Here is a 15,741-nt window from a genome sequence, read left to right as displayed (position 1 = left end):
CTCCCCCAATCAGTGTAATTCTGAAAATGACGAAAGGCAGTGGTGAGATGCATCATTTCCCCAAGTTTAATAAAAATCCAATCAGCAGTGTCTCAGATGTTGCATGTGATGGACGGAACAAAAACAAACGAATGAAAGGAGGCCGATCCACAGCACCCCGCCCCTCTGATTTCATCACGGGGGACAAAAAAACCTCTGTGTCTGCAGTCCCGAGCGCGCCAGAGGAAAACTTTCCATCCAATAGCAGCGACCTCTCTCCCTCTGTGCGGTCGGGACCCCACCCTGGATGATGCCTCGCATTTCTGTCCGTTCCCCACTGAGATTCCAGGCGTTTTCCAAACCCGGAGACGGACCGACTCCCTGCCCCGCCGCGAGCCAACTGTTGTCATACTTGTTGTGCTGCTGCTGCTGCTGCTGCTGCTGCTACTGTAGCGGCCCGGGCGTCCCGCTGAAACACCGGGCTATTCTCAGAAATATGCGGTGCCGTCAGGGAGGAAAAAACCTGAGAGAAAATGAGAAGCTGCAGGCTGTCGTTGCCTGCCGCTCACTTTCTCACTCACTCGCTCAGTCTTTCTGGCTTTTGCTCGCTATACTTTTCCACTTTTTCAGCCCGTGTCTGTTTTTCTGTTTCCAAGTTTCTGCCTGCCAGTCTGTCTATCTGTCTGTCTCCCTGTCTTTCTGTCTTTCTGTCTTTCTGTCTTTCTGTCTGAGTGTCTGTCTGCCTTATGTCTGGTCTCTCTCTCTTTCCACTGTCTCTCTCTCCCTCTCTCTGTCATGACTGTCTCTTACATCAAGAAAAGAGAGAGAGAGAGACATAGAGAGAAAGAGAGAGAAAGAGAGACAAAAAGAGAGAGGAAGGAAGAGAGAGAGAGAGAGAGAGAGAGAGAGACAGAGAGAGAGAGAGAGAGAGAGAGAAAGAGAGAGAGAAAGGAATGGGGAAAGAGAGAAGGGGAAGGGGGGAGGGTTAGAGGACAGAGCAATATTCTGAATCAACGCTCTGGATCTAATTTACTCACCCTAATAGAATTTTTTATTATATAAATAGATACATTATAGGCAGAATCCAAATGATGTAAGTCACATGAAAAAAGGTATTTCCAATTTCCGATTAATTTATGTTTTTCTTGAAATATCTTTGCTTTATTTGGTTAGTTTATATTGGTTTATATTTATATAAAATATATAAAATACAACTTACTCACATCCAAGAAAATTACTACTATGAATGCCTAATTAGAGCCATTCAATGCCATTTCATATTTTCTATGATGTTTGTGATGGTTTTTAATGGTGTTGTTCCCTGCACAGCATGTTGCTGCTGCTCCAGTTTGACTCCTGGAAGATGCGACTGATTTGCATTTTCTTTTAAATTTGTATGAATTTTTTTGGGTTTCTCTCAGGTTTCTCTTGAAAAAGAAATCTTGATTTCTGTGAGAATACTGTTATATAAAAGATAAATGAAAAAATGAAATTCAAACAGAAAGAGACTGGGTACAGTTATCTTATGAACTACTGTGAGCCTTATTAATTCTGTATATGCCCATACACACACACACACACACGCACACACTTAATGCCGGTCACAGCCATTCTACAGTAAAAGAGAGGCTCCGAGTGACTGCTGTAATGTAACTGTATTTACACATACACACACACACACACACACACACCCGCGCACGCACACACACACATATTTAGCTTCATGAACTGGTATGAACCCAGCTGCATTTCCATAAATCAGCATGCTGGAACTTGGTGTCACTGTGTGTTGGGAAAATATGACTCCATAGCTCAACCACTAGCCTCTCCCCTGCTTCACACACACACACACACGCACACACACACATGCACACACACACACGCACATTAAGGAAGGGATGCAGGTAGACACACCCAGACTCACACAAACGTACAGGCACACAGGCATGGAAGCAGATGCATACAGACAAAGACACACACACACACACACACACACACACACACATACACACACACACACACACAATCCACAATATGCATCACTCATACAGTTGGCTGCGAGCCAGACAGCCAGACAGTATTAAGAACAGCTATAAAACACTGCACAGCTCAACACACTGTACAGACACAGCACAGTACAATAGAGCATTGATGATGCTAATAGGATGATACAGGTTCATATGAGCTCCATTTCCCAACATGGATGAATGTGTTTCATGAGTCATGATGACAGATGGCTTTGTGGCCATGTGTGAATCCTGCAGCTTGGAAAAGAGACAGAATTGACACGGTCAGGATGATAAACATTCACTATCTGTTACATGTGTGGTTTGTTGCCAGATGTGTCCTCCATGTTTCCCGCAGTGATCCCGGCCGGTGTTCGATCCCCCTCGGGTGCACGGGCCTGGAAATGAAGCCTGAGCCCGTGACGTTCAGGCCCCACCTGAGACTAAAGCACATTGTATAGTCGAACGTAATGTAAACGTAATGTAAAGCGGGAATGTAAACGATGCGGCGGCGCTTACATTGAAGTTTTTCTACTTCTACGTTGATGTGCAGGTAGCATGTTGTTTAAATCCCGAACACAGGGTGACAAAAAAAACACAGAAGAAGAGAGGAACAGGAAGCAGACGTGATGACAATCACAGCTGGAGGAGTGGGATGTGTTGGCAGCTGGAGCTTGAAGAGTTGGACGCCGCCATGATCGCTTCTATGATCAGCCAATCAGAGCGCGTGACTCAAGGCCGACTGTAATGCAACATTTGAAACCCAAACCCGACGCTAGACATGAAATTAAAATGTTTCTATTTAAAAGGCATGGTTGTCTGTGTTCTCTCACCCCTCTCAGAAAGCACGCTGCACAGAAACACACACACACACACACACACACACACACACGGGACGGGATATTCTGCAGGTGCAGGCACAGCGCTCTGTGTAGCTGCTGTGCGAATAAATTGATGGAAAGAAAATCACTGAGCTAGGCCAATCATAATTGAAAACTTATTGTAGGCTATCTTCCTTCCAACTTCTCGGAGAGAGGCCCGGCACACACCACACACACAACCTGATATTCCTGGACCAGCTTCACCAAACTAAAAAATATATATATATACACTGCCAATCAAAAGTTTGGACACATCTGATTGAATGTTCTATGTTTTTCATTCTCTTAAAGTCATTTTGATCTAAAGGCTTCTGCTTAAATGCTTGAAATTTGTTTCTTAGACAAATATAAACAGTGAAGTTGATCCTATGTATGAATTTCTTTCCAAAGCCTTTGCCTTTCCATCAAGGCAAAGAAGAAAGAATCTAAAGTATAAGATAGTTTTGATTTGTTTAACACTTTTTTGGTCACTGCATAATTCCATTTGTGTTATTTCATAGGTTTGATGTCTTTACTGTTATTCTAAAATGTGGAAAATTTGTAAAAATAAAGAAAAATGTGGTGTGTGCAAACTTTTGACTGGTATTGTATATGTATATATACAGTATATGGTTCACACACAAACATGTCACACGCAGAGGGAGTGTGTGTGTGTGTGTGTGTGTGTGTGTGTGTGTGTGCCCAGCCTGGAGCATAAAACATTGTGTTTTTTCCAACCGAGCCTGAAACCAAGCCCTAATGATTTATTTAAAAAAGAAAAGCTCTACCCGGCAAAAACCCGACACACAGCCTCGGGTCCCGGCAGCCTGGGGTCAGGCAGCCGACCTCTAACTCACATGAGATGCTGGATAACAAACTGCTGCACCGTACAGTACACGGGAGGAGGGGGCAGGTGTGAGAGCGACCATGCGTATTTAACACAACGCAACACAGACATATGGCACCGCACAATGCCACACTACACAATGAAACACAATACAGCGTGACATCAAGATAATACACACTCAGCCACAGAGCGTCTGTGGCTGAGTGTGTATTATCTTGTGTATTATCAGTGTAACACAGGAGAGCACAGCGCTGCACAATGACCCACATCACCATAAAACACAATACAGAGCAATACGGTGGCCTACTTGCTCCAAATCTAAAGTCAAAATGAAATGAAAAATGACTTTTCCACCTTGTTAGCTGTATTATAATTTACACCAACTTATCAATAAATGGCAAAGAAAAAGAAAAAAATCTCGTATTTTTTTTTAATCAAAATTGCATTACTTTTACCTCCTGGATAACTGTTACTTCATGACGTACCAGTAGGCATAAAGCTGCAGTAGTCAAGGTTTGTATGTAAAAATCCACCCGTCATGTCGGCCTAAATCACACACTGGAGTTGCAACACAGACAAGTGTCGTATCCCCCCTGCTTGAAACGCTGTAGATTTGCCATATTTGCTCGTGCTCTCGTGTCGGTACGGTCACTGTACAGTCCCTCCAGGAACTTGCGATTTTGCGGTCGCAATAATTAACGCAAATTCAAGAAATCTCCGCAATATTTGCGAGAGCTTGCAGTTTTGCAAAATTGCCGCATGAAATGGCCAAATCAACAGACCGCTTGTGATTTGGACCAATTGTCACATTCGGTGTCGTGGCAACTTACATCATCGCAGCGCGCATTCAGGTGGAAGATGAACAAAGCTCACCTGCCAACAAATTCCTGCCATAGACCGTGCAAAACAAAACAAAAGCAGCAAGAATCGAGGTGAGTGCAAAATTCAAGCTCTTGGAAGAGTTAATAGCTTAAACAGAGGGTGGGAGAGAATAGGGGGAGGCTGTGTGTGTGTGTGCGTGTGTGTGTGTGAGTGAGTAAGAGAGAGAGAGAGAGAGAGAGAGAGAGAGAGAGAGAAAAAATTCCTTTGCTTGCAATTTTTCCCAATTCCCGCAATTTTACCGCAAAAGGAGCACATAAAACCTCGCAAATTGTATCGTAATTTTTGAGAAAAGCCGCAGCAAAATCAAGCATTTTTGGCCACAATAATCACAAAAAAACTCCTGGTGGGACTGACTGTAGTGGGAAAACTTCTGTGTGACTTTGTTGTTGTCAATAGACCTTTTTCACAAACATGGCCGCCGTACTTCCGCAGGATATAGCTCGGTTCTCACCTTTGCCAGCAATGTTAAAAAGCCAACTTTCTGTCGCCCATAACTCAAGTAAGTAACTGTGATCGAGGGTCACAAAATGTTAACTGGCTAACCAAGGCTAACGCTAATTTCTGTACTGTTAGCATTTGTGACCCTCGATCAAATCACTTTTTTTTTATAGTGGTGCAGTCGTCCGACAATAGAAACAGAAAGATATGTCAGTGACAACACCTGTATTGTGTTATTCATTACGTTGAAACACATAATAAGTGATCACACACAGAGTTATGGGCGACAGAAAGTTGGCTTTTTAACATTGCTGGCAATGGCGAGAACCGATCTATACCCTGCGGAAGTACGGCAGCCATGTTTGTGAAAAAGGTCGATTACAGGAGAAAAGTTCTATCAGTGTTGTTGCAATTCCTGCTGGTCACCAATAGAAGGCAGAAACGGTCATAGATTACTTCATGCTCCTTAAAGTACTCTATACTCTATTTCCATGTTTTCTGTTTTTTCGAAGTAGGCTACATACCTGGATGTGGTAAACAGGCCGTAGATGAGAGGGTTCTTCTTGTCTTTCCCATGGAGGATGAAGATGTCCTCTGGATGGAGAGAAGGAATAAGAAAAAGGATGAAGAGGAAGGAAAGAGACAAAAATGAGTTAAGTTACGCAGGAGGAATTGTTGGAGAAGGTGGAATCATTGTTGCATGAGTTTGTGTACATCGTGTTTGTGTATACGTGTTCCTTTGTGTGCGTGTGTGTGTGTGTGTGTGTGTGCGATTGCCAACATGTGTGTGCAGAGATGCATGTGTCTGTGTGTGTAACTGCCTATGTGTGTGTGTGTGTGTGTGTGCGTGTTTGGGGGAGGTATTTGGCATTCAGCATGTGTATGCCTGTGCATGTACAAGCAGGCATGCAAGCGTGTGTGTGTGTGTGTGTGTGTGTGTGTGTACCTATCTGTCTATCTGACTGTGTGACTAATAGCGTCGGTCGGCCTGGCAGCATGGCTGACTGGCTCCTTCTAATGAATCTGTAGCCATTAATAACCAGCCGCAGCGGGAGAGCCGAGCGCCAAGTCCGCCACAGGAGAACAACACCTGCTGTCACACACACTCACTCTTCATCTCAACCACAAAGGATCACAACATTTTCTACAATTTTGTCCCTGTGGTTTTGCTGTAACTATTGTCTCCCACGCGACGACATCAGAGGGAGGGAGGGGCTGTGGATCGGGCTGCGTCTGTCCGTCCTTCAAAACGTGATATTTCAGATGCCACTGGTCTGATTTTGATGAAACTTGTAAGGATAATGCGTCTTTGCGCTGTTCTCCAGTGTTTGAAAGAAATGACACTGATTGGCTTAATGGGTGTGTGATAATTAAAGGTCACAATGTCACAACTAGAGCGTGATATCTCAGACATCGCCGGTCTGATTTTGATGAAAGTCGGAGTGAGGATGCATGTTCGCTCTGTGTTGCGGCGTTTAAAAAAATACACTGATTGGCCTGATGAGGATGCTATAATTACAGTAAAGGTCAACTTTTCAAACTCGTAATATCTCAGGCGCAATTTTGACAAAACTTGATGCGTCGTAGCGCTGTGTTGTTCTGGCATTTACAAAAATTACGCTAATTGGCCGAATAGGGATGCTATTATTCCTACACTGTAAGTCCGACTGAAAGAAAACTTCCTACACAAGTTCATGTATCCTTACAAATGTCAGTTATTCACATTTTGGCACCGTGTTCGGGTGTTTAAACCCATTACACTGATTAGCCTGATGGGGGCGCTATTATCAAATGTCAAAATGATAAACTTTCAAAAAGCCATAACTGCTACACCTCTGGTCCGATTTTGATGAAACTTGGAGGGATGATGTGTCTTGTTACTGGTGTCTGCATCATTTGTTTACTTGTTTTGCTATTTTGTTATTAACTGCACTACAGGAGAGCCAGCATACACAGCTAGAAGTTGAACTGTCAATCTATCAGTTTTCTCAGTAACAGTAAATCACAACATTTTCAACATTTTTGTCCCTGTGTTTCTAGTAGTTCTCTTATTATTTTACTATTTAGCTGTTAACTGTCAGTGCTAAGTCTAGACTTGGGGTTTCACTGTTTATTTAAGTCACAATAAATCAAACTTTTTTTTCTTTTTTTTACATTTTTGTCACAGATAAGAGCAGGGAATGTTTTCATCATCCCATCACAGCCGGCAGAGAGAAAACAGCAGGAAACTGAGTCTGTAAAGCATGTTGTGACAATCCTGCGCTCTATAAATAAATGACTTGACTTGAATCTTGGGGTACTGTAGGCAAAATACTTTAATACATAAAACAATTTTAATAATATACTTTCTTAGTGTCGCACTTTACAGAACAGAGTTAGAGCAGTTTCAGAGTTTAACCAGGCGAAACTGGAACATTTGGTTTGGTTTTCTGCACAAACAACTGAAGAAATGTAGTTATCAGTTTAAAATTTTATTCTAAAAAAGGGATTTAGCCAAAAAATACTCATTTTGGTGTTAAGATATAAAGAGTTACGGAGAGAGTTTTCCCTTTGCAGCAATATTGGTTGGAAAAAGATTAAAACAGAGTGCAGATGGTCTCTACATCTCTCCTCCTTTCCTTTCCTTTCCTCCTCTCTCACCTCTACTCTTTCCTCATCTTCCCTCATTCTCTCTCCTCTCCTTTTCTCCTTCCTCTCCTGACTCCTCCTCTTCGCTTCTCTCCTTTTCCCAATCTTTTACTTCTTCCTCTCTTCTCCTCCTCCTCTTTTATCTTCCCTCCTTTCCTTCATTCTTCCTCATCTCCCCTCCTCCTGTCCTCCACTCTCCTCTCCTCTCTCCTCTCCTCCTCTCCACTCTCCTCTCCTCCTCTCCTGTCCTCCTCCCCTCTCCTCTCCTCTCCTCCTCTCCTCCTCTCCTCCTGTCCTCCACTCTCCTCTCCTCCTCTCCTGTCCTCCTCCCCCCTTCTCTCCTCTCTCCTCCCCCCTCCTCTCCTCCCCTCTCCTCTCCTCTCCTCTCTCCTTCCCTCTCTCCTCTCCTCCCCTCCTCTCTCCTCCCCCCTCCTCTCCTCCCCTCTCTCCTTCCCTCTCTCCTCTTCTCCCCTCCTCTCTCCTCCCCCCTCCTCTCCTCCCCTCTCCTCTCCTCCTCTCCTCTCCTCTCTCCTTCCCTCTCTCCTCTCCTCCCCTTCTCTCTTTCTCCTCTCCTGTCCTCCTTCCCTCTCTCCTCTCCTCCCCTCCTCTCTTCCTCCTCTCCTCTCTCCTCCCCCCTCCTCTCCTCTCCTCCTCTCTCCTTCCCTCTCTCCTCTCCTCCCCTCTCCTCTCCTCCCCTCCTCTCTCCTCCCCCCTCCTCTCCTCTCCTCCCCCCTCCTCTCCCCTCTCCTCTCCTCTCCTCCTCTCCTCTCCTCCCCTCCTCCTCTCCTCCCCCCTCCTCTCCTCTCCTCCTCTCCTCTCCTCCCCTCTCCTCTCTCTCCTCTCCTCCTCTCCTCTCCTCCCCCCTCCTCTCCTCTCCTCTCTCCTCCCCCCTCCTCTTCCTCTCCTCTCTCCTTCCCTCTCCCCTCTCCTCCCCTCCTCTCCTCTCTCCTCCCCCCTCCTCTCTTCCTCCTCTCCTCTCTCCTCCCCCCTCCTCTCCTCTCCTCTCTCCTCCCCCCTCCTCTCTCCTTCCCTCTCCCCTCTCCTCTCCTCCTCTCCTCTCCTCCCCCCTCCTCTCCCCTCTCCTCTCCTCCTCTCCTCTCCTCCCCTCCTCCTCTCCTCCCCCCTCCTCTCCTCTCCTCCCCTCTCCTCTCCTCCCCTCTCCTCTCTCTCCTCTCCTCCTCTCCTCCTGCTGAGACAGAGATGTTATTGTAGTGATGGAGACAGTGAAGCGTATCTGTGTTCCCACATTCCTGTCGTTCCTGCTGCTTCAGGTGGCCTCCGTGGAACCACAGCGCTGCAGGAAGGCTAATCTCATCTCATCACACACACACACACGCACACACACGCACGCACACACACACACGCACACACACACACACACACACACACACACACACACAGTTCCACAGAAAAGCATACACACCCACATACTGATATACACATTGCCGCATCGCAATCTACCCAATCAGCAGGCCCCCTCAGGGCAGAACAGAGAGGAGTATGGGTAGTCCGCAGCCTGCAGCGTACACAGTGTTCACTCCCTCCATCCCTTCTTTAATATATCACTCCTTCATTATTACATTTTCTTTCTCCATCGCTTCTTTTTCCCCCCTTCTGAATCACAATGCGGATGTCTCATTCGCTCGGTTTCCCTCTCCCTTCCCTGCTCAAATCTCTCAAACGCTGTCAGCCTCCTCCATCCCTCCTTTCATATATTACTCCTTTATCATCCCTCTATCTTCTTCTCTCCATTTTTCTCCTTTCCCTACTCTTACTTTCCCCTTTTCTTTTACACTCACATCGCCCAAAGAATGTTCCCTTCCTCTTTAACTCCTCCTCATATATCAAATCCTTTATCATCTCCCTCCTCTCCTCCTCTGCTTGTCTTTGAGATTATTTTTTATGGCGTCTCTTCTTTATTACATTGCATAATATATATATATATACTGTTTGGTTTGGTGGACGCTTTCATCCAAAGCACCTTTATGTTTTTGTTAGAGAAGGGATGAGCCGGAGTCAAACACAGTGCACTGGAAGATTTATACCTCAGCCTAGTGAAGTTTGAGTTTTATTGCGAGTGGAACCCATTTGAGCAGAGATGAAAGATGGAGGAGCTTTAAACCTGGCATGAGCAGGCTTCCTGGGTGATGGGATTGTTATCGGATAGAGCGAAAACACATAAAATCAAAGTGTAAATGCATCCAAAGATGTTCTGAACGTCCGATTATCCAAACAAGCTCCAGAACGGCAGCATTAACGGCAGAGTATGATGCGATGCGTCTCCAGTCCACAGATATCAGCTGCGTAAATGGAAATAAAACTAAATAAACTTCCATGTGCGGATCCAACCAGGAATCAAAACAAACTCGCTTGGATAGTAACATCCACGTCAAATATGGATTGTCAGGATACTCGTGGATGGGGAACAAGCGAGATAAAGGTATTTACTGTCAAATTTAAACATAAGGAGAATAAGTGCCTTTTGGCGAGGGGAAGAGAAAATCGGATTTTAATGTGTATATCGAAGACGTTTTTTTTTTTTTTTTCATTTGCTTAACGAACAAAAACATAAAGACATAATTTTACAGACAGAGGATGCATTTTAATGGCAGGTGGAAAGGGGGACGCATTTATAACATGTAACAAATGTCAGTGTAACGCTAAAATAAACACAATAGACAGACAGTACAAATTGAAAAACTTTAGTGACCCCTGTAGGGAAATTCTCTTTTTACATTTGCCCCTCTCTCCCCAGTGAGGTCAGAGGTCAGAGGTCAGGGTGGGGGCTTGAATCTGTGTCCTCTGGTTGAAAGACAGTCTCTCTTCTCAGTTCACCACCGTGCTCAAGATGCATTCAAGTTCACAGAACAAGATCGCGAAACTTTAGAAGAAGCTGCAGGAACAACATTTTTCTTTTTCAGACTCTGATGAAGAGTCTCAGAGATTTACAGCCCGGCTTAGCAAATATTCCCTCTTATCGCAACGTCACAAGTTTAAATCACGACTGACTTAATGCTGTTCCACCTCTCTTCTATACCTCTCATTTGTTTTTATTTCAGACTGTAGTTATTTTCTCCTCTTTTAACAGCATTAAAGGGATAGTTCACCCAAAAACGAATACTTGTTATTATCTACTCACCCTCATGTCAGTCAAAACGCTGAAATGGGGAAACATCATGTGTTCACATCAAGTAGAGAGTGAAGAAACACTGGTGTGCAAATATTATACTGTAGTTGTTTGGCTTCACGACACTTGGTTTCTGCTGCACGAGCTGTTTGGAGTTATTTTATGGTCATTTTTTTTTGCAGTTTTTGGAACTCTAAAGAACCAGTTCCTGTTCTCTTCAGTTGATTTGGAGAAAGTTGACTTGGAGCTATGCTAGCTAACTCGCTGTGTGTTATGTGGACATGCAAACTTCACCGGTGTTTTGTGGGGTTATTTCTTTAATCTTCACCAGAACAGGGAAAGTAAAATACAAAAACACATGCACGCACGCACACATTTATTACAAACTCTGAGTGTAGAAAATACGAGAACAACCTCCTCTGTCTGCAAAATTAGCTGAGCAGGTGAGTCATTTTTCACCTTTTAAATCCAGTTCAGGCACGAAGAAGAAATGTAAAAGACAAGTGAGATGGGACTTGTGCAGCATTAATATGAATGTCCTAATTTTTTGTACACCTAAAGTTTTGCCATATAGAAAATATTGTATTTTAATATCATTGCTGTTTCTATCTTCCTCAGTTGCAGAAAACCTCTGCTACTCTTCACCTCTTCTCTCCCTCTTGAACCTCTTTTGTATTTTCTTCCTCTTTCTCTATCAGACACTCAGCCACTATCTAATTCTTACAGTAAATCCCTCTTTCTGGGAGTCTTCTCTTTGTCTCTCTCTGTATCTTCTTCTTCTCTCCTTTTCTTTCTGTCTCTTTATCTATTCATCAGGTATTCATCCGCTGTCGTTTTCCTCTCAAATCCACCTGGATTTCCCATGCAGGATCCCTCTGGGTGTCTCTCCTTCTCTTTGTTCCTCACTTTCTCCTTCCCTCCCTCCCTCCCTCCCTCCTCCCACTATCTCTCCATCCATCCATCTATCCATCCATCTGTCTGTCTGGCCTATTTTCTCCGGAGGATTGTGCTTCTTGTGTCTTCTTCTCTAAACAAAAAGCGGCTGTTTCCCCCCCTGAGGGAAGATAGCATTGTCTCGCCCGCAGACCTGCAGCCTCAGCCCCTATCCTCCTCCTCCTCCTCCTCCTCCTCCTCCTCCCCCCCCCCCCCCCTCCTCCCCCTCCTCCCCCTCCTCCTCCTCCTAATTGTCTGGCCAAACCCCCTCAGGCGAATGCCCCTATCCTCCCCATTTCTCCTCTCTTCCCTCAATCCCTCCCTTGAATGCCATCCTCCTCCTCCTCCTCCTCCTTGTCACCTTTCTGACCACACTCCGTCTTTTTCTTTTTCTCCCCCCCCCCTCTTTCCTCCACCTTCCTCCCTGTCTGGCCTGCTCCCCTCTGGGTATAATGTGTCTATAATAGCCTCCATCTCGTCTGGTCTCTCACCCCCCGGCTACAGCCCCTTTTCCTTCTGCCTCTCTCTTTCTTCATGCCACATGCTTTTCCTCTCTAGCCACTGCCACTGTTCCCATATTGATCGCTGAACAGCTTCATTCCAAATTGAGATATCCTCCATTTGAAAAAAAAGACACCTATCCTTCCAAAATGATTGCTGGCATGAAAGTAAAACACATTATGACTTATTATTAAAGTTAAAAGTCATCTGAATACCTTTGCATACAAAATAGTCATGTTTTTGAGGATAGAATCACCTGTTTTTTAATTATTGACCAACAAATTTTAAGCGGGAATATTTCCCCCAAAATGGATACGTAGCATTTTGGAATCTCTATTTGAAGACTTTCATTCCAAAATGCTATATATCCATTTAGGAAAAAACTATTACTTTATGTTCATCATTCAATATCTTTAAATAAAATATAGAGGAGTCAGCTATGTGAAAATGTGGCCATTTTCTCAACCAAGGACTTACTTAAGGAGAAGTTACCTATTAGCCTTTATAAAGTACCACAATCTGATTTAAGTTTTTACTGTCAATCATTTTGCAAGAGTAGGTGTCCTTTTTTCAAACAGTGGATATCTCATTTTGAGTGAAACTCCAAACTGAGATATCCTCTAATTTCTACTCTTTCTATATCCTCTCTACTCTACTCTACTCTTTCTATATCCTCTAATTTCCACTCCTCTATCCACAGCTCCTATCCCCCTCTCCTCCTCCTCAATAAAAACCTTGCTCCTTATCCAGCCCGCTCCACTTTGTCCATCCTTTGTCATTTTTCCTCCTCCTCCTTCCTCCCCTTCCCCTCTTTCTCCTCCTCATCGTCTGGTCTGCCCTTCCCTGGTCACCTCTCTCCCTCCTTCCCTCCCTCCCTTCCTCCCTCCCTCCTTCCCTTCATCCTTCACACCCTTTTAGCTTCACTCCACCACACTCATCCTCTCCATGTCCCTCGGTGAAAAACGCAATCTGCCCCGGCCACAGTATCTCCTTCCTCTCTCTCCAATCCCTCCCTGTTTGTCTCTCTCTCTCTTCTTCCATCCCTCCCTTCCTCCCATCCATCTCCCGTCTTCTCTTCCACACCCCTCTTTTAGCCTCATCTGTTACACTCCTTCTCCACACCATTAAAGGGCAAATGAGTAAAGTTTTTACTGCCTTGTAACATAGTTGTTGATCAGTACCAATGACTCAACGATTACTTTGATTTTTTTGCGTCATTTCTAAAGTCGGCGTAAAATTTCCCACCCAGTCTTTCCTCCCTCTTCCTTCCTGCCCTCATCCCTCCTTCATTCCCCCTTTTTCTCCCTCCCTTTCTCTCTGTCTGGCCCTTCTCACGACTATCCCTCCTCTTCATCCCCTCATTTTCCTCCCTCCATCCCTCCATCCCTCCTCTCTCATGTTAGCCCTCTGAGCTATAACCGAGCTTTATTTCCCTCCCTCCCTCCCTCCTCCTCTCCTCTCCTCTCTCTTTCCTCCACACCTTTTTTAGCTTCAGCTGTCACACTCATCCTCTCCACACCCTTCAATCCTCACCACAGACTGTTCCATCCTTTCAAACATGTTCTCCCTCTCTCTCCCCTATCCTTTCCTGTCTGTCCCTCTCCCTCCTCTCCCTCCCTTCCCTTCCCGCATTAAAAGTGGATGATCGAGCGACAAGGATGTGGGCGCTGTCTCGCATCGGGAACACCGCCACACACACACACACACACACACACACACACACACACAGACATCCATGACCAGACGTCCAGACATGAAATCAGATGACAGAAACGCCCGTAAACTCTACAAGACCTCAGTGTCTCGGGTGTCATGACACCGAGTCCGACCACAGAGAGCCGTCTGTCTCCGGCTCCCAAACCTCATAGCATGACTCTCCTCCACAACAACAACAACAACTGCAGGGACGCCAGCAGCAGCAGTAAATAGCAGAGAATCCAAACCTGTGAGCTGGACTGTAAAAGTTTCGACCAGAAGGAAATCCGAGCCGTTTCGGTGTCAAAAGACGGGGAAAAACCAGGAAGAAAACACCGAGCAGTTCTACACCAGACTTTCAAACATTACAGTTTTACGAGGCTGGAATTGTAATTTGAACAGTCCAAATAAAATGCAAGTATGTCAAAGTATTGCATGACTGCCAAGCAACAACAACAAGAAGAGAGCCAGACACGCTAACAATGAGCCGTATGTGAAAGTGAATGTAGCTTCATGACATTTGGATCTATATTAAAGGGCAATTAAGTCTGCAGCTCCAGACTCCATCATCTCAACAACAACAACAACAACTGTACAGTGGATTCAAAGCAATCCGACCCGATGAGTCAGTGTGTGTGAGCACTACACACCAGACGCTTTGTTCAAAATGAAGCCAACTGTGAGAACATTCAAAAACGTTAGACTAGTATTTGACTGGACCAGAAGAAACTTGGAATAGCATTCAAATTACAAGACAGGAAACAGAAGTGAGTCTATCAAATGAGCCATGTGACAATAAAACATTGTAATGTCTTGATTTAGATAAGTCTGAGCAGCTGTTTGTATACAAAAACACAACAGTAAGTCAAATTTTAAATCAATCAAGATTACTGGTGTTCAAGTGTTTTTCTATTTTGTAATCTGTTATGTCATTTTTTTTGTTAATAAAAAATAAGTAGAAAAAAGGTGAAATTCCAGTGGCAAATGCACTCTACATCTGCTTGTTATAAATGAAATCGGCTTACTTTCACTTTTACTTTTACTTTTAAAACCAGAGCAACAATAATAATTTTAAGTCTTGTATTGCATTTTAAAGTAATGACCAATAACACTTGGCAGCACAAGCCACATTGCTATGGCATGTTGTTGAAGTGGGAAAAGCAAAAAGTACTGTAATAAAGAGTAAGTTTGTAACATAACTAGTTACTTTTTTAGTAAAGAAGTAAAATAATGAAATACTTTTTGGAACTTGGGATTGGAGAAAAATGTATAAATCAATGAAAACATTTTAGAAAGGGTTTGGAGCAGCACTGGCTCTACATGTTACTGTAACTTACTAGTTTATGTATTTCAAAGTAATGAGAAAACATGCAGTGAAGGTGCTTTTTAACAACTTGTTTACATGCAACTTGGAACTCAGGCTAATTCCTCAATACCACAGAACAGATTTTTTTCCCCAACAGGGCCGACAGTCCCGGGCTCTAAATACAAGATTAATATTTATTGATATTTGTTGTCAAGCTGTGACACTGTTTTATTTGTACAGGTAAAGATGGATTCGTCCACATGGAAACCGATCCTGCTCACCTGTAAAAACAGAAACACTGTCAACGCTGACGAGAGCTTCACACAGATGCTGCTGTTTTGGTTTCTGCCACCAGCTATAGATTACACAGACACACACACACACACACACACTCAGACAGACAGACAGGCGGTGTGCGCTGCTCTGCCGGCTATGTGGGACCCGCAGACCCCCAAGGGTTTATGGGATTTGTAGTGTTTCTGTGTGGCGGAGCGTGGCGTAAACACAACACCGCCAGCATTCTTAACCTGATGGGTTAA

The 15,741-nt window shown here is 44.4% G+C and overlaps 1 protein-coding gene across 1 annotated transcript in view; it reads right to left on the bottom strand.

Moving 5' to 3' along the window:
- The window catches only part of sema3h (sema domain, immunoglobulin domain (Ig), short basic domain, secreted, (semaphorin) 3H), a 65,392-nt gene that overhangs the window by 11,167 nt on the left and 38,484 nt on the right, over positions 1-15,741 (bottom strand). Inside the window, 1 exon segment of the mRNA XM_078288252.1 lies at positions 5,537-5,606. Coding sequence (XP_078144378.1) covers positions 5,537-5,606 — 70 coding nt within the window.

This window comes from Centroberyx gerrardi, chromosome 14 (assembly GCF_048128805.1).
Source record: "Centroberyx gerrardi isolate f3 chromosome 14, fCenGer3.hap1.cur.20231027, whole genome shotgun sequence".
Classification (NCBI taxonomy): domain Eukaryota; kingdom Metazoa; phylum Chordata; class Actinopteri; order Beryciformes; family Berycidae; genus Centroberyx; species Centroberyx gerrardi.
Note: the sequence above shows the minus strand (reverse complement) of the source record. Positions and strands in the feature narration are given on the sequence as shown.